Here is a 19,683-nt window from a genome sequence, read left to right as displayed (position 1 = left end):
CTTGAATCCTTGGATAATGTACAACTTTGTTCCTTTTTTCTGATAATTGTATTCTTAATATAAACCAATCAGAGTTTAGGCCTGGGCATAGTACTACCACAGAAACCACACTAGTTGTTAATGATCTTGTCAATGCCTTGGATGCTAAAAAGAGCTGTGCTGCCTTGTTCATTGACCTGTCAAAGGCGTTTGACACTGTTGATCATTCTGTTTTGCTGAAGAAATGATCAAGAATAGGCCTGGGATATACAGTCTGTTTATGGTTTCAGAATGATCTTAGCGACAGAACTCAGACCATCTCGAAAGATTAATCTGAATTTCTTGAGATTCAAAAAGGTATTCCTCAGGGTTCGATTTTGGGTAAATTATTGTTCACTTTGTATATTCATGACATAGGAAACGCTGTTAATACTTGTAACATTCATGTCTATACAGATGACAGTTTTGTTTTCCTGTGCCACCCCCACGCAGCAGGCCATTCATGAACTTCAGCATGAATTTGATTCAATTCAGAAATCACTTACAGATCTTAAATGAGTGTTAAATGCAAGTAAAACCAAGCTCATGCAGTTCTCTAGGTCACAAAATGTTGACCCTGAGCACCTGCATATTTGCGCTATAAATGGAGCCCAAATTGAGCTTGTTTCTCAATATAAGTACCTGGGTGTCTGGACTGATGACAAGTTATCCTTCGTAACACATGCAAAATCTGACTAAGAAGCTAAGATCCAAGATTGTTTTTTATATAGAAATAAATCATGCCTTGGTATTACAAATAGGAGAAAGATTGTTCAAACAAAACTTCTCCCTGTATTGGATTTTGGTGATATTGCTTACATGCATGCGGCAACCTCTGCTTTAAAACCCTTGGACACAGTCTACCATCCAGCAATACGTTTTATCACAGGGGACAATTTTAGGACTCATCATTGCAGTCTGTATAAAAATGTGGGATGGACCTCTCTGTCTGTAAAAAGAGAGCCGCATTCTCTTTTATTTATTTACAAAGCAATCTTACAGAAACTCCCTCTATATGTAACATCATTAATTAAGATAAGAATCAGAAGTTACCAAACCCGTTCATAGGAATGGATAACACTAGAGATTTGGGAAAATCGGCGTTTTGTTTTTTGACCCTAATTTGTGGAACAATCTGCAGAGTTCACTGCAGTTGGATGTGCTGGTGCCACTCAGTCAGTTAAAATGATTGATTGAGGACCTCTATGTAATTGAATGTGATTGCTTTTATTAAATGTTTATTTTTGTTTATTGTGCTGGATTATTGTTTTATACACATGTGTATGTTTTAATAGTCTGTTTTTTTGTAATGTGTACAGGGCTCTCTTGTGAAATAGAGTTTTAATCTCAATGTGACTCCTTGATTAAATAAAGGTTAAATAAAACAAAAATCGGTGCCTTTTGTAATAAGCACCCATTCAGATACAATATACATTCGTTGTTCAGACACATCACAACAGTGAAATAAATAATGCATCTATCTTAAACATAGCAAGGCTTATCATTGGTTAAATTAGGGGTTTACGCCAGAATAATATTGAACATGTGTGATTTGAATAGCCCAACTTTTGAAATTGTGGATAAAAAAATCTTCGCCTCCAAGAACTGTAGAGTGCTGCACTAAAGATCAAATCATCACCCTCTCTGCTATCGTCATGTAGGGTCTTGCGGAGTAGCATAGCGAAGGAATTTCGGGTAGCTAGCTATAAAGTGGTTTCACAACCATAGAGAATTGTAGAGGCCTCTAGTGGCCAAAAGACGTTTGAGTACGGGCAGCGCCATTGAGGGCTTCCACCATTTTAATGTAGTTAACCGGGTGAGACTTTCAACTTAATTCCCTCTTGGTGGGGTCATCAGGAGGGATCAAATAATCGTGAAGAAGAAAATGTACTACTTTAAAATGGAGATTGCCAGCGCCATTGAGGCAATGATTTCACAGACGCTATAAGGTCAGATACAAAAAGGAGTCCTCTATCTATCTCTATGTTCACAACAGCAGGCAGAGTTGCACACCAGCTGTATCGGCCTCTGAACAATGGTTGTTTCACATAACAAAATGCGCGAATCGCAGGTTGTAAGGTGAGATACTTGGGGTTAGTAAAATTATCACAGCCCTTTAATTGCCACTCGTTACCTCGAATTATTCATCTGGTTCGGGTCACCCTTGTGAAATGCAAGGTGTAAAGTTAGCTTGATAGCTAGCTTATTCAAAACAATGACATTACTGTTAGCAGCTAACTTACTGCTGTGCTAACACCTGACTTGTGCAATACTTACCGGAAAATGACACCACCCGAGATAAAAAAAAAAAAAAACTCTTGCCAACCTGACGTGGATTCAATAGGAATATAATACATCTTAATTCATCCATTTGCTTGCAGGTTATTAATTTTAACGCACTGGCATTACGTTCATCAAATTGCATTTAGATGTCTAAAGCTTCAGATAAGTCAAATTATGTATTCAAATCAGAGCCAACCCCTTTCTACAATTGAAATCAGACATGTTTTCTGCTCTGCATTTGAACTGCGCTCACTGATAATTAGACTAGTTGAAAGACAACGCCATCATATTGTGACTGAGGCAAGAGCCTTATGAGGACTCTTAGTACGCCTGTGTAATATAGCCCCATCCTATTAGTCTGTTGCCTAGCGTCGTGTTTAAGACTACCATGCTAGTTCTCTTTTCTCCTGCTGAATAATCCTAATGATTTTGTTATAGTTGTGCCTCACAGGCGATGTATGGCATGCCTCCTGTTATGCTGTCAATTGTGTGTGGTTTCTCTATGTGTGTCTCAGCTCTCAGAGGATCCAGTCAGTTAACACCAATGCAGAGCGTACCCTGGAGGGCTTCAAGGCCCATGCAGTCTTCCAGGAGATCACCAAGAAGCTGGAGGAGGTATCTTCATTCATTACTGTGTGCTATCTGTTTCAGGTGTCATGTATTGCAGTTAACGCTACAAACCCACATCCTGTTTTCACATGAAAATGCTTAGACCTCTTTTTGATCCTTTTCACAGAAAAGGTCACAAAAATATTGTGACCTCTGACCATTTCCTCCACAGTACAGCCATAGAATGAGGGTTAATTTTTTAGGTTGTTTTCAATAAAACATTACAATACGTTCGATTTGGCTGCTGGCGGGCAAGTAGACCCCCAGCTATCTGTCATTTTAGAGAATTTGGCAGTACATTCAACTGGCCTCACAACCGCAGACCACGTGTAACCACTCTAGCCCAGGACCTCCACATCCATCTTCTTCGCCTGTGGGATCGTCTGAGAAGAAGCAGTGCTGAGGAGTATTTCTGTCTGTAAAAAATAAATCATTCTGATTGGCTGGGCCTGGCTCCCCAGTGAGTGTACCTGGTCCCAAGTGGGTTGGCCTATGCTTTCCCAGGCCCACCCATGACTGTGCCCCATCCCAGTCACGTGAAATCCAAATATTAGGGCCAAATTAATTAATTTCAATTAAATAAATTCCTTCTATGAACCGTAACTTAGTAAAGTATTTGAAATTGTTGGATGTTGCGTTTATGTTTTTGTTCAATATACATGCTTTTCATGATCAGTAAACATCAATAATCATGTCATTTCACATATGTGAAGGTACCTATCCATTTGACATGTAGCTAGTTAAGCAAACATAATTTAGCTTGCTTCATCAGAGATTACAGAAGATTGCAAAGGAAAAGATTATCAGCTAACAGTACCACGGCAAATGCTCCCTTCTGCTGTAAGACAGTCAGAGCCCACAAAAGATGAGAAATGAACCTAAACCACTCATAGTTGTCAGGTGTAGTTCACTTTTATTTTCTATCGCTAATGGTTTCAGATGGACTACATATTTATTCATTGGATGGTTCTCCAATTGATCAGGTTCCCACCTAAAAATATCTGGGCATTTGGATTGACAAAGATAATGTTTAAAAACATATGGATGAGCTAGTTAACAAGATGAGATTTAAAGGGGGCTTCTTTTTTAGAAATTAATCTTGACTCCCTAAATAGCAGGAAGCAGATTGTACAGCCAGCATTCCTGCCAGTCCTTGATTATATGGTGACACAATTTACCAGATTGCAGCAGAAAGAGACCCTGGTCTCAATGGTGACTCAATGTTTAAATAAAGTTTAAAAAAAATTATATATATATATATATATATATATACAATTAATGGTGGCCAATATTGAGAGATCTCATAAGGCTAACCTCACATATCTGATCATGAAAGACATGCAGTTACTTGCTGTATAACTGATGATCTAAATGTGCGCCATTGATTTGCATAGAATAATCAGAAATGTTTAAGCCTGGCCATGCTCTTTAAGAGGTGATGATATTACACCCAAATAGTTAACATTTATTTAAGTTCCTTGAAAACGGCACTCAGTTGTCAATGGTTTAAGCAGAGCTGTGGGTCTCCGTGCTCACAAGCAGGCAAATCGAACACGCTACACCTTATTGTGACGTTACATTGAAAATGACCTATTGATCCTACACGAAGAAGATGAACCATTTCCGTTCCTATAGACTCTTTCGACTTTGACTGTAGCACACTTGGATTCATTCCCGGAAACAGTGTTTTCCCTCATCATACATTAACAAGGTTTCCATCCATGTCGGATAAAAAAAATGTAATGACAGGCCTGATGTTGACAAAACACAATACGCTAGACACGGTGGGACATTTTTCTGTCGGTGCAATTAATTATGCGAGAAATGCATTCATGCGCAAATATTGATATAAAACCCTACCGAAGTAAATTTGAAGTCACGTGATGACATGTTGTGTGGTCTTCCCAGTACCACTCATCGGGAAAGCATGCAGTTTATTAGGCTACATATAAAATAAGTTATGATGAACTTCACAGGGTGGTGAAAGTGCAAGGCAATGAGCTTGATGCTCCTTTCCAATAAATATCGAGGGTCTTATTCTGGTGACATGATCTTCGATGCTTGGCTGCCATATGACAAAATAAGCATCTGGAATGCTTTTCCAACAGTCTTGAAGGAGTACCCACATATGCTGAGCACTTGTTGGCTGCTTTTCCTTCACTCTGCGGTCCAACTCATCCCAAACTATCTCAATTGGGTCAGGTGATTGTGGAGGCCAAGTCATCTGATTCAGCACTCCATCACCCGTAACCAAAAAATCCAAATATATTTGGTCAAAGTAGCCCTTGATAACACAGCCTGGAGGTGTGTCTTGGGTGGCTGCTTTTCCTTCACTCTGTCATGTTGAAAAACTGAAATGATTGTCCCTGGAGGTGTGTCTTGGGTCGTTGTCATGTTGAAAAACAAATGATTGTCCCGCTAATCGCAAACCAGATGAGATGGCATATCACTGCAGAATGCTGTGGTAGCCATGCTGGATAAGATTGCCTTGAATTCTAAATTTATTACAGACAGTGTCACCAGCACCATCACACCTCCTCCTCCATGCTTCACGGTGGGAACCATACATGCGGAGATCATCCGTTCACCTGCTCTGAATCTCACAAAGACACGGGTGTTGTATCCAAAAATCTCACATTTCGACTCATCAGACCACAGGACTGATTTTCACCAGTCTAATGTCCATTGCTTGTGTTTCTTGGCCCAAGCCAGTCTCTTCTTCCTATTGGTGTCCTTTAACAGTGGTTTATTTGTAGCAATTCAACCGTGAAGGCCTGATTCACGCAGTTTCCTCTGAACAGTTGATGTTGAGATGTGTTTGTTAATTGAACTCTGTGAAGCATTTATTTGGCTTGCGATTTCTGAGGCTGGTAACTCTAATGAACAATTCCTCTGCAGCAGAGGTAACTCTGGGTCTTCCTTTCCTGTGGCGGTCCTCATGAGAGCCAGTTTCATCATAGTGCTTGCTGGTTTTTGCAAATGCACTTGAAGAAACTTTTAAAGTTCTTGAAATGTTCTGTATTGACTGACCTTCATGACCTTCATGTCTTAAAGTAATGATGGATTGTTGTTTTTGTTTCCTTATTTGAGCTGTTCTTGCCATAATATGGACTTGGTCTTTTACCAAATAGGGCTATCTTCTGTGTACCACCCCTACCATGTCACAACACTACTGATTGACTGAAACAAATGAACTTCTAACAAGGCACACCTGTTAATTGAAATGCATTCCATGTGCTGGTTGAGAGAATGCCAAGAGAGGGCAAAGCTGTCATCAAGGAAATGGTGGCTACTTTGAAAAATATATTTAGATTTGTTTAACACTTTTTTTTGGTTACTACATGATTCCATATGTGTTATTTCATAGTTTTGATGTCTTTACTATTATTCCACAATGTAGAAAATAGTAAAAATAAAGAACCCTTGAATGAGTAGGTGTCAACTTTTGACTGGTACTGTATATAGACAGGATTAAATGTAACTAAACTAGTCTGAAACTCTTTTGACTCTGGATGTGTGACATCATCTCCACTCAAGGAGGTTTTCCTCTGTTGTCCTACTTTTAGATTTTCCATCCTTGTGTAAGTCTGTCTGGCAGCAGTGGTGCAGTGCTCTCTGGTTTCCATTAGGATCTTTCTCTGTGTTTTGGCATTATGTTATTCCACTGCTATGTATCTGATTATCCACAGAATAATACAATATTACAGGAAAAAAAAAAATTCCTTGTTAGACATGTTCAGAAAATAGTTGTCCAGTAGTCTAATTGATCGTTAATGTAAGAGTAGCATGTCTGTGTTTTCAGTGTGGTTTCAGTGAATGATTTGTTATTTTATTGATTTTATAAAGCACATGGATAAAAAAGATTGTTTAACTGGATGTGAAATGTTTTGTTTAGGTGAATAAGAAAAATATTTTGTGTCCTTTGTCTTTGGACATGACAATATAAACAGCTTTTGTTATTGATGAACACAGTACTTATTATCCTAATTGTTATGACTACCTTGTATTTCTCTGTAGGATGGGGAGTCATTTGTGAAGAAGATTGGAGGGGTGTTTTCCTTTAAGGTGAAGGATGGTCCGGATGGTCAGGAAGCCACCTGGATAGTGGACGTGAAGAATGGCAAGGGTTGCGTTCACAATGACACAGGTAAGAACAGCAAGGGCCGCATCCACAACGACAGGTCAGAATTAGTGGTTTGGTCCACATTGAGAGTGAGAATGTAAATGAGCTGAATTCACAAAGAAACGTGTGGAGGGGAAATATCTAGTTGTATTTTCACAGGCTGTATCATGATTTTTGTGGTTTTCAATGTACAGTATTTTATGATCAATAAACTAGTGTTTTTTTTCTCTCGCTGTAATTCTCTCTTCCTTCATCTACCCTTCCTCTCCTTTGACCCCTTTCTAGCAAAGAAAGCAGACTGCACCATTTCCATGTCAGATGCAGACCTGCTGGCCTTGATGACGGGGAAAATGAACCCACAGACAGTAAGTATTGGCCTTGATTTGAGGGAGTTAATACTCTGTATTTCAGTCAGTCTCATGGTTATAACCTTGCACATGGACCTCACCAGGACCTGACTTTTGGGGCTTTAGCCCAAATGATTTTGGGTCAGCCCCGAAACTTTTGCTCTGCTGCGATGGTGTAAAAAAAGAAAAAAATGGTTGTCAACTGAATGCAACATTTAGTTTGTAGAGCTGTGGTAACGTGAAACTCCCGAAGTTATTCAACCATTATAAACAAGGGTGTAGTGCTGCCGGTGAGCAGCGGAGGGACGTTCTGCCACTTCTCAGAATGGTGTGGTGTCTCTTAAGATCACTTAATGATTAATTTGTATTCTACACAGCAAACCAACTATAATAGCATAGATAATGTCAGGCTACTGTTAGACCAAAAACACCATGTCATTTCTTATGACAATTTAGGATGATTGTGCTGAAATGTTGCTTTTCTTCTCTCGTGTACTCTGAGTCCACCATAGGTCAGTCAATGGTTAATTGTGAAATAAGGTATGCTAGGTAACAAGCTTCACTGACTTCATAGACTCTTGCTATGGGGCCCAGCAGATCTTTATTATCCTGGTCCCAGACCCGTTTGTGCTGTTTGTCATGACAACCACCATATATAGGACTTGGCCGGACAGCAGAAACAGATCTGGGAACAGGTTAAGTCTTCATGGCTCCTTTAGAAGTGGCTTCCTTCTTCCTTGGCCCCCATGCACACCTGTTTGTCCATCCATTAAAGGGACCTGGGGGGGAAAAGGCAAAGGTATTTGTATTTATTATGGATCCCCATTAGTTCCTGCCAAGGCAGCAGCTACTCTTCCTGGGGTCCAGCAAAATTAAGGCAGTTTATACAATTCTTTTAATCATTACATTCACAGATTTCACAACACCCTGTGTGCCCTCAGGCCCCTACTCCACCACTACCACATATCCACAGTATCCATGTGTGCGTATGTTATCGTGTGTGTATGCATATGTCTGTGCCTATGTTTGTGTTGCTTCACAGTCCCTGCTGTTCCATAAGGTGTATTTTTATCTGTTTTTAAAAAATCTAATTTTACTGATTGCATCGATTACTTGATGTGGAATAGAGTTCCATGTAGTCATGGCTCTATGTAGTACTGTGCATAGAACTCCCATAGTCTGTCATCGAGTTGGGCACTGTGAAGAGACCTCTTGTGGGGTATGCATGGGTGTCCCGAGCTGTGCGCCAGTAGTTCAAACAGACAGCTCGGTACATTCAACATGTCAATACCTCTCATAAATACAAGCAGTGATGAAGTCAATCTCTCCTCCACTTTCAGCCAGGAGAGATTGACATGCATATTATTATTAGCTCTCTGTGTACATCCAAGGGCCAGCCACGCTGCCATGTTCTGAGCCAATTGCAATTTTCCTAAGTCCCTTTTTGTGGCACCTGACCACATAACTCAACAGTAGTCCAGGTGTGACAAGACTATGGCCTGTAGGACCTGCCTTGTTGATAGTGTTGTTAAGAAGGCTGAGCATCGCTTTATTATGGACATACTTCTCCACATTCTTAGCTACTGTTAAATTAATATGTTTTGGCCATGACAGTTTACAATCCAGGGTTACTCTAAGCAGTTTAGTCATCTCAACATGCTCAATTTCCACATGATTTATTAGAAGATTTAGTTGAGGTTTATGGTTTAGTGAATGTTTTGTCCCAAATACAATACTTTCAGTTTAAGAAATATTTAGGACTAACTTATTCCTTGCAGTCCACTCTGAAACTAACTGCAACTCTTTAAGTGTTGCAGTAATATCAGTCGCTGTAGTAGCTGACATGAATAGTGTTGAGTCATCGCATACAGACACAAAAGAAGACCCTCTGTTCTACTGGGTTCCCAGAGGAACAGACAGGGCATTAGCCTCCTGACAAGTGCTCAACTTAAAAGAGCCTATTACCCTTATTGTTTCGGTAATTGGGACATGTTCTGTAATAAAAAATAATGGGTTCAATATGAGTACGGCTGCGGTCAACGTCTGGTTAATGTCCATGTTATTTTACTTTTCATTTTCTCGGCGTGTAGGTATGTGTTATTGAGTGGAATTTCTTTTACCATGTTGTAGTATGCAAACTCAGCTCCTATTTTGTGTTGCCTTGCGCTGTATGTATGGTCAGTTCATAGTGACCTTCATTGTACAATGATGTCATACTTGTTACTATTCTCTATTATTATTTTCCAGAAGGTTGTTTTGACCATGAGTCTATTTCTTCTTCTATGCTCGGTTTATACAAAGCCTCTTTTATAACAGAGGATATGTGTCTTTGGAACTAAGGACACCTTCAAGGCTTCTGTTACCATGTGTCCGTTGAGTTCTGTACTCCATTTAGTTTCTTTTCATACAAATCTAAAGACTCAGTCATGATTTCCATCCTACAAGTGGAATGTGGGGGACAGAGTCACTGTGCCACTGCTGGCTGCCACACATGACACAGTCAGTCCTCAGCCCTCCTTTAAGCCCATCTGGTCTGTAGAGCCTCCTCTTCCTGCTCCTCCTCCTGCTGTCCCACTTTCCACTCTGACATTAATCTCCACTTTAACTCTTTAAACCAGGCAGGAGCACACACTACTGGAGTGAAACGCAGAATCAGGAATCATTTCCATTCGTGTTGTTTTCCAACCAGCTCAAGAAAACTATTTCCCTGCTTTGTTGACTGCAGGGGGATTTACTTTCCACAAAATGGAGTCCCCCTGCACTTTGACGAAGGGGCTGCACTTTGACAAAGAATAGTTCGGAGAGATGAATTGTGTGTGCAAGATACAGTTGAAGTCGGAAGTTTACATACACTTAGGTTGGAGTCATTAAAACTTGTTTTTCAACCACTCTACAAATTTCTTGTTAACAAACTATAGTTTTGGCAAGTCGGTTAGGGCATCTACTTTGTGCATGACACTAGTAATTTTTCAATCAATTGTTTACAGACAGATTATTTCACTTAACTCACTGTGTCGCAATTCCAGTGGGTCAGAAGTTTACATACACTAAGTTGACTGTGCCTTTAAACAGCTTGGAAAATTGGCTTCTAAATGGCTTTAGAAGAATCTGATTGACATCATTTGAGTCAATTGTAGGTGTACCTGTGGATGTATTTCAAGGCCTACCTTTAAACTCAGTGCCTCTTTGCTTGACATCATGGGAAAATCAAAAGAAATCAGCCAAGATCTCAGAAAGATAATTGTAGACCTCCACAAGTCTGGTTCATCCTTGGGAGCAATTTCCAAATGCCTGAAGGTACCACGTTGCTCTGTACAAACAATAGTACGCAAGTATAAACACCATGGGACCACGCAGCCGTCATACCGCTCAGGAAGGAGACGCGTTCTGTCTACTAGAGGTGAAGGTACTTTGGTGGGAAAAGTGCAAATCAATTCCAGAACAACAGCAGAGGACCTTGTGAAGATGCTGGAGGAAACATGTGCAAAGGTATCTATATCCACAGTAAAACGAGTCCCATATCGACATAACCTGAAAGGCCGCTCAGCAAGGAAGAAACCACTGCTCCAAAACCGCCATAAAAAAGGTGGTTTGCAACTGCACATGGAGACAAAGATCGTAGTTGTTTGAGAAATGTCCTCTGGTCTGATGAAACAAAAATAGAACTGTTTGGCCGTAATGACTATCATTATGTTTGGAGGAAAAAGGGGAAGGCTTGCAAGCCAAAGAACACCATCCCAACCGTGAAGCATGGGGGTGGCAGCATCATGTTGTTTGGGTGCTTTGCTGCAGGAGGGACTGGTGCACTTCACAAAATAGATGACATCATGATGAGGGAAAATTATGTGGATATATTGAAGCAACATCTCAAGACATCAGTCAGGAAGTTAAAGCTTGGTTGTAAATGGGTCTTCCAAATGGACAATGACCCCAAGCATACTTGCAAAGTCAAGGTATTGGAGTGGCCATCACAAAGCCCTGACCTCAAACACATAGAACATTTGTGGGCAGAACTGAAAAAGCGTCTGCGAGCAAGGAGGCCTACAAATCTGACTCAGTTACACCCGCTCTGTCAGGAGGAATGGGCCAAAATTCACCCAACTTATTGTGGGAAGCTTGTGGAAGCCTACCTGAAACGTTTGATCCAAGTGAAACAATTTAAAGGCAATGCAACCAAATACTAATTGAGTGTATTTAAACTTCTGACCCACTGAGAATGTAATGAAAGAAATAAAAGCTGAAATAATTCTCTCTACTATTATTCTGACATTTCACATTCTTAAAATAAAGTGGTGACGCTAACTGACCTAAGGCAGGACATTTTTATTGGGATTAAATGTCAGGAATTGTGAAAACTGAGTGAAAATGTATTTGGCTAAGGTGTATGTAAACTTCCGACTTCAACTGTATATAGCGGTAGTCACTTGGAATATATTTCAATTAACAGGTGTGCCTTGTTAAAAGTTAATTTGTGGCATTTCTTTCCTTCTTAATGTGTTTAAGCCAGTCAGTTGTGTAGAGGTGGTATACAGAAGATAGCCCTATTTGGTAATTGACCAAGTCCATATTATCACAAGAACGGCTCAAATAAGCAAAGAGAAACAACAGTCCATCACTTTAAGACATGAAGGTCAGTCAATCTGGAAAATTTCAATATCTTTTGAAAGTTTCTTCAAGTGCAGTCGCAAAAACCATCAAGCGCTATAATGAAACTGGCTCTCATGAGGACCGCCACAGGAAAGGAAGACCCAGAGTTACATATACTGCAGAGGAATTGTTCATTACTTTACCTTAGATTGTGAAGCATTTATTTGGGCTGCAGCGTTCAAGTAACAGACACGTCTCAACATCAACTGCGTGAATCAGGCCTTCATGGTCGAATTGCTGCAAAGAAACTACTGTTAAAGGACACCAATAATAAGAAGAGACATGCACGGGCCAAGAAACACAAGCAATGGACATTAGACCAATGAAAATATGTCCTTTGGTCTGATGAGTCCAAATTTGAGATTTTTAGTTCCAACCGCTGTGTCTTTGTGAGACGCAGAGTAGGTGAACGGATGATCTCCGCATGTGTGGTTCCCACCGTGAAGCATGGAGGAGGAGGAGGTGTGAGGGTGTGGGGGTACTTTGCTGGTGACACTGTGATTTATTTAGAATTCAAGGCACACTTAATCAGCATGCATTCTGCAGCGATACGCCACCCCATCTGGTTTGCGCTTAGTAGGACTATCATTTGTTTTTCAGCAGGACAATGAACCGAAACACACCTCCAGCCTGTGTAAGGGCTATTTGACCAAGAAGGAGGGTGATGGTGCTGCATCAGATGACCTGGCCCCCACAATCACCTCAACCCAATTGAGATGGTTTGGGATGAGTTGGACCGCCGAGTGAAGGAAAAGCAGCCAACAAGTGCTCAGCATATGTGGGTACTCCTTCAAGACTGTTGGAAAAGCATTCCAGGTAACTACCTCATGAAGCTGGTTGAGATAATGCAAAGGCTGTCATCAAGGCAAAGGTTGGCTACTTTGAGGACTCTCAAATATAAAATATATTTTGATTTGTTTAACTTAAATTTTTTTTTTTTTTTTTTGGTTACTACTTGATTCCATATGTTATTTGATAGATATGTCCTCACTATTATTCTACTATGTAGAAAATAGTACAAATAAAGGAAAACCCTTGAATGAGTAAGTGTGTCTAAAATGTTGACTGGTACTGTATATATATTTGTTTTTTAAGTATTTAAGTTCCCATAGAAATACATTGAATACCACATTCATAAATAGCAAAAAAGACAGTATTAAAAGAAATCATAATCTGTAGGCGATATAAGAAAGCTCAGGAAATATCCTTGTTTTTTTGGACACATGTAACCGCTTATTTTTGTTGCCACAAAACTACCTCCGTATTTCCATTAATTTGTATGGGTTACCATCAGATGAGTCCTGTGCCACTTGTGGGTGAACACCATCGGGTTTGTGAGAGTCATCTTTCCATTGTGTTCATATTAGTTTGTAAGCCAAACCGTTCGGACTCTGCAGACATTTCCGTGAGAAGACCGATTTTTCAGGATGTCTCATGATCTGACAAACACCGCTGTAGCTCGGTCAACTTCCACCGCCGATGCGGAAGGCCGACATAGCTGAAAACTGTAGTTCTGATTAAAGAAGCAATAAAACTGCCCTTCTTTTGACTAGTTGAGCACCGGGTCCTCCCACTCCTGTTTCTTTTCTGGTTAGAGCCAGTTGGCGCTGTTCTGTGAAGGGTGTATTTACGAGATCGATTTACGAGATCTTCAGTTTCTCAGAACAAGAATAGACTGACGAGTTCCAGAAGAAAGTCCTTTGTTTCTGGCCATTTTGAGCCTGTAATCGAACCCACAAATGCTGATGCTCCAGATACTCAACTACTCTAAAGAAGGCCAGTTTTATTGCTTCTTAAATCAGAACAAAGGGTTTTCTAATGATCAATTAGCCTTTTAAAATTATAATCTTGGATTAGCTAACACAACGTGCCATTGGAACACAGGAGTGATGGTTGCCGATAATGGGCCTCTGTAAAATGGGCCTCTGTAAAAATCAGCAGTTTCCAGCTACAATAGTCATTTGCAACATTAACAATGTCTGCGCTGTATTTCTGATACAGGGTCTCCAGGAAATCACAGACTGCAAAAAGATAACCAGCCTCGTCACGGACACCGACGTCACGCTTCCAGACAAACTAAACACCTTCTTTGTCCGCTTTGAGGATAATATAGTGCCACCGTCGCAGTCCGCTAACAAGGACTGTGGCCTCTCCTTCTCCGTGGCTGACGTAAGACATTTAAACGTGTTAACCCTCGAAAGGCGGCCTCCCTAGCCATGTCCTAAGAGTATGCGTAGACCAGCTGGCTGGTGTGTTTACGCACATATTCAATCGCTCCCTATCCTAGTCTGTCGTCCCCACATGCTTCGAGATGGCTACCATTGTTCCTGTACCCAAGAAGGCAAAGATAACTGAACTAAATTACTACTGCCCCGTAGCACTCACTTCTGTCATCATGAAGTGCTTTGAGAGGCTAGTCAAGGATCATATCACCCCGACCTTACCTGCCACCCTAGACCCACTTCAGTTTGCATACCGCCCCAACCGGTCCACAGACGATGCAATCGCCATCACACTGGTGCTTCAACAAATTACTGAGTAAAGGGTCTGAATCCTTATGTAAATGTCATATTTCAGTTTTTTTTTATACATTTGCAAAAATGTCTCAACCTTTTTTTGCTTTGTCATTATGGGGTATTGTGTGTGTGTGTATTGATGAAGGGGAAAAAACTATTTGATCCGTTTTAGAATAAGGATGTAACGTTACAAAATGTGAAAAAGTTAAGGGGTCAGAATACTTTCTGAATGCACTTTATAGTTTTTTTCTGTGCTCGAGGGCAACTGTGTCTAAATGGAATTTGTATTTGTGGTCCTGACAACGACCTTTTTTGGAACACCATTATTTTTGTCTTAGAGATTTACTGTCAGGGCAAGTTTCTCACTCTCTCTGTTCTGGTTCTAATGACTGACTCTCTCTTCTGATCCTCAGGCGTTCTTCCAGGGCAAGCTGAAGATCACAGGGAACATGGGAATGGCCATGAAGCTCCAGAGTCTGCAGCTCCAGCCAGGCAAAGCCAAGCTGTGAGGTAGAACCTGGGGTGAGGCAGAGGTTACCGCCCTAGCGCTGGTCTAGGATCAGTGCTTCATATCACTATCCTAACTTTAACCACTAGGGGTTACAACAACAAACCTGGTCCAAGACCTGCACTAAGGGGTAACTTCTACATTTTCTGTAGCTCAACAGCAGCCCCCACCATCCAACTTGTAGTGTGAGGAGGAGGGGGGGGACGCACTGTAGGAGGAAACAATGGTAGTAGAGATGGAATGATGGAAGGAGAGAAATACTGTTTTCAACATCTACCTCTCTTTCTCTGACCCCCTCTGTCTTTTTCTAATATATTAAGGACCAGAACACATTAGACTAGAGATATACCATAGGGGTGTAGTCTACTCTTTCCAACTGTGTAATTTTATATTTATTCAAACTGATTTATTATGACTCACAGAATATGTTTGTATGATGTCATTAATTGAATCATGCCCCTCCTGCGATTTCTGACCTTTTTCCTCTTAAGTTTCATGTGTGTATTGGTAATGGAAATACAATTGCTCTTGACAATTGGGACAGGATGAATCATGTCTTGTATGGTCTCAGAGCTGTGCAACACAGTCATTTCTCCCTATTCAGCCTTTGAGAGTTGAATGGATAAAACAGTGAAGTGCCTCTCAGGTGTGGAATATTCCCTGGTGTCATGAACAAGTGTAAAAACATTGATACTGTCTCATAATATCAGCTTCATAATATCTAAAACAGGACTGAATGGCTGGACCACTGAATGTTACATTTAGTCATTTAGCAGACACTCTTATCCAGAGCGACGTACAGTAAGTAGTGAGTGCATACATTTCCCTACTCTGTTACTGTGTTACTTTCAGCCATGTTGTTATGACTCTGACCATCTGACCCACTGATGATGCTAAAGTGATTTCTACTAAATAAACTCTCTTACTAATAAACACTGAAATAGGTTTGATTCTCCCTCTTTAGAATTGGTTTACTCCTAGATAGGCATGAAGGGTTGGAGGGGGATAGATAGATAGAGGGAGCTACTGATTACAAAGTTTCATAATACCAACCAACTGGGGCCATGCATAGTCCGGAGACTCTTTTTGGACTACTGCTGACCCTGTTTTCTAGGGGCCGAGGGAGGCAGTCTTTCTCTTTTACGGTTCCATGGTCATGGTAGATTTATGTTGAGGAAGGGGTAACCTAACGTAGCAGGAGTAAAATAAACGCCTGAAACTAGATCCCCTACATACTGGTCTTGACGAGAAGGGAAAAAACTGTCAGGGGAGGACCTCTTCCACACTGTTCAACCAATCCAGTAAATGTGGAGGAGGAGTTAAGATGGAGTGTCGCCTTGTTAATGTCCAAAACATCCATAGGCTCTTTACATTTCCCCTGAACTGGAATATCCGGTTGTTGGGGACGCACGCGGTAGAGGTTAAGGAAGGGGAAACATTGATCAGATGTCTTAAAGTAAAGATTCACCAATTGAATGTTTGAATGTTATGTTATTTTTGTGCATCTCTGGGCGATGTTCTATCGATTCCCTGGGTCCTTTCATGTTTTCATGCCGTTGAAGCAGGGTGAAATTTGTCTGGCGTAGCATTAAGATTAAGCCGCTCTCACTACACTGGAAGTTAATAGGGATACGCCTTTTAGATCGCCAAAACATCTATCATACATGTCAGATTTAAATACTGGCTAATGTCATAACGCGGCAGGTTGTCTTCTCTCAAATGAGAGCCATTGATTATATTTTTGCAATATTCCTACCTGGAGAAATGTGTGATTTAACAGAGGGTCTAACGTATAACTATTTGTCTGACTCTTCAGTCCAGGGTGCATTGCGTGGTGGTGTTGCGAATGTCAGTCTCCACTCTGTGAAGAACATCGATCAGCAGGTTGAACATGGTGAGATTGGCGATTTTACAACTAACTACTTCACATGCTGATATTGACTTTGGTATTATTGTGTGTAGCCTTGTTTGCTAGTTAGCTACGTAGCTAGCGAGCCAGCCAACCAGCCAGCCCATAGAGAGAGCATTGCTTTGTGGATTTGTGGTCGATTTGAGCTGCAACTGATTTCCACAACAATTTTCACATGTTGCTACCAATATTTGTTCACAGAAATATTATTCTCAAATATTAGTGTTATGTAACACTGTAAATCATAGGAATGTGGTTTTGGGGGAATTTTTCCTTTAAGGCGACCTCTCGGGTTTAATTTGTGAACAGCGGCAATGTGTTGGCAGGAAATAGACAGAAGTTGGTCTCAGGATGTGCAGGCTGGAGGTTTGTCATGCCAGACTCCAAAGTCAAAACGTTTGTAGATATTTGTCGTACAGGAACACTGAAAATCAGCTAAATTCCATGTCTATTGTAATTTAAAGTATCTGTCTACTTTCTGCTTAACACCGGTTATTGAGAGTTTGTTTTCTAGATAGACTCCTGTGCCAGTCAGGGTTGAAACTCAAATGTACAAAGGCATTGTATGAAGGAGCTTTCACACCATTTGTTCAGTTTCCTTTAATTTCGTCTGATGTCACCTAGCCAGGAGGCAGGCAGTTCTTGATCATTGGGGTCATCCTGCCCTACTGCTCTGAGGGTTCTGCTCTCTCTAACAAACCCCATTGACCTGGTTCCTGGTTCTATACACTGCCACACTTTAGTTTTTCTTTTGTAAATGTGAGCAACAGAGCATAAGAGAGAGCGTGCGAGAGTGTGATTACAAAAAAAATCTGTTAACGAGCTTTGACCCATATTCCACTACATACTGCAGAACTGACCTGGCTCTGGCCTGATTTTCTCTCACCGGTCTCTTCTGGGTCCAGCTCTCTAGTTGGACTAAAGAGTTGCGAAACTCACTTAGTATAGATACCAAATCAATGACTGTTTTTAGGGCTGTCAAATGTTTCATGTTTTGTAAAGTATTTTGCCTTTAAAGGGACTACATTATGTATAATGAGGAATACCTGCAGAGAATCTGACCTCCCTTCAGGGAAATCTATTTTTTACCCGACCCTCCATGAACGCTTGAAAAAAACGTGACCCTCCCCTATACCCCAAATAATAATTGAAACATAAAGTGGAGAGCGGAGAACATGCCTAATGTTTACCCTCACTCCTAAGACAGACCAGAGCCTTAGATATGCAATTTTAAAAACTGTTCTTCATTTTGGAAGCATTACATGGCAAAGTAGCCAGAAAGTTGTGGATTCGCCGACTACTGCGGACAAGGGTAGGGGTGAAATTATATCCATTTTAATAAAAGCAGTGCATGAATCTATCATCTTATTTGCGGTCTGTGAAAAACTAGCATTTTATGAATGCATTTCATGCAATTCTACATAATTTCACATGACTGTAGACAACAGAATCTTTTTTAATACCACAACAGATTAACACTGGAGATGTTTAGATTTTTTACAGGCTATTGTTAAAAAAGAGGATAGTCAAAGTTTGGAACAGTGCTGAAGTTGTCTATCAACTGTAAAAATGTAGCCCAACAGAACCCGTGACAACTGAATCATCTGATCATCATTGAATTTGAGAAAAAGACATTTGTTGTTTTAACACCGCAGCCGCATATCATCAGGTAGGGCTACATACACTTGTAACTTTTTTGAAATTGGGAAACTATCATTTTCAAATGTATGTTATTCCATGATATTGTTGTTACAAAATACATTTGTGTTGACTGTGATAAGGGCATGGGAATATAAGAGCATCTGCTAGACTAAAGGAACAAACTAGGCATGCATAGCTCACCGCATGATCCTCAAGCTAGACTGGCCAAACTCGTGTTTCTAAAAGTGAATTCAAAGGCACTATATAATGACTGTAAGGCAGTTTTTGTTTCATTATTATTTAATTCGAAGTAACTATTTAAAAAATCTATAAATATTATAGTGGGCAAATGTGAAATTTATAGGTGTGTTGTTGAGGGGCTGTTGTGTTGTTGAAATGCTGAGCGCTTCTGCCAGCCTGTAGTGTCACAAATGCTTCACAATTGATTTTCCTAAATGGCAGGCTATAGCCTTGAAATAATACTATAGCCTAAATAATTCATTTTTGTTCCTTCTTGGGCTTTCTGGCTTGGCAGGGAGTGTGTAAAATGTTTTGTAACATTGATTTTTCAGGGTTAACTATAACCCACCTGTTTTTGAAATTGTTTTGATATTTTGTTTGAGTGATTAGGAAAATATGAAATGAAAAACAGCTTACTTTGCTCTTTCATTTTAGAAAAGTTGTGAAGTGGTGTTGGACAACAATTAAATATTTAAAATGTCAACTTTTAAGTACTCAAACATTTCTATTATCGTATTTGCATAAACAATGCTACTTTAATATTGTTTACTGTTTAAATGTAGTAATTACAGAAATTGTACTCATGCCCACACCAAAATGTAAATCTGTGTGGACAGGTGAATATTAGGAAATGTTAAGTATGTAGAGTGTGACCTCTATAGCAATTATAGTGTGTGGTATAAGGTTATTATTCAGATTTATGGTAGTCGTGACTACCAGTCCCATTCTATGTAATGTTTCATATCCATGAGATTAGAAAGGATATTGTGCCTATATTATGTTTATTTAACAGATGTATAAAACGTGTTTAATAAGCAGGGTGTAATTTCTCAGTCATCTAG

General features: G+C 40.2%; 1 protein-coding gene across 2 annotated transcripts; it reads left to right on the top strand.

Annotated features, from left to right (window-relative positions):
- Positions 1-1,989: 1,989 nt before the first annotated feature.
- On the top strand, positions 1,990-15,992 carry scp2b (sterol carrier protein 2b). 2 transcript variants are annotated; one of them, XM_065009192.1, is made up of 6 exons: positions 1,990-2,097; positions 2,817-2,916; positions 6,928-7,057; positions 7,319-7,398; positions 14,029-14,196; positions 14,957-15,992. In XM_065009192.1, exons 1-6 carry the CDS (start codon positions 2,054-2,056, stop codon positions 15,050-15,052), a joined length of 618 nt encoding a protein of 205 aa, XP_064865264.1. In that variant the 5' UTR covers positions 1,990-2,053; the 3' UTR covers positions 15,053-15,992. The 2 variants fall into 2 exon arrangements, with proteins under 2 accessions (XP_064865264.1, XP_029489039.1); XM_029633179.2 differs by lacking the exon at positions 14,029-14,196.
- The last annotated feature ends 3,691 nt before the right edge of the window (positions 15,993-19,683 follow it).

The sequence above is a fragment of the Oncorhynchus nerka genome, linkage group LG24 (genome assembly GCF_034236695.1).
Source record: "Oncorhynchus nerka isolate Pitt River linkage group LG24, Oner_Uvic_2.0, whole genome shotgun sequence".
NCBI lineage: Eukaryota > Metazoa > Chordata > Actinopteri > Salmoniformes > Salmonidae > Oncorhynchus > Oncorhynchus nerka.
Note: the sequence above shows the minus strand (reverse complement) of the source record. Positions and strands in the feature narration are given on the sequence as shown.

Coding starts and splice junctions, on each gene's coding strand:
- scp2b (XM_065009192.1), top strand. CDS start 2,054: ATGGTTGTTTCACATAACAAAATGCGCGAATCGCAGGTTGTAAG. Junction 2,098..2,816: donor CGCGAATCGCAGGTTGTAAG/GTGAGATACTTG, acceptor TGTGTGTCTCAG/CTCTCAGAGGATCCAGTCAG. Junction 7,399..14,028: donor GGAAAATGAACCCACAGACA/GTAAGTATTGGC, acceptor TTTCTGATACAG/GGTCTCCAGGAAATCACAGA.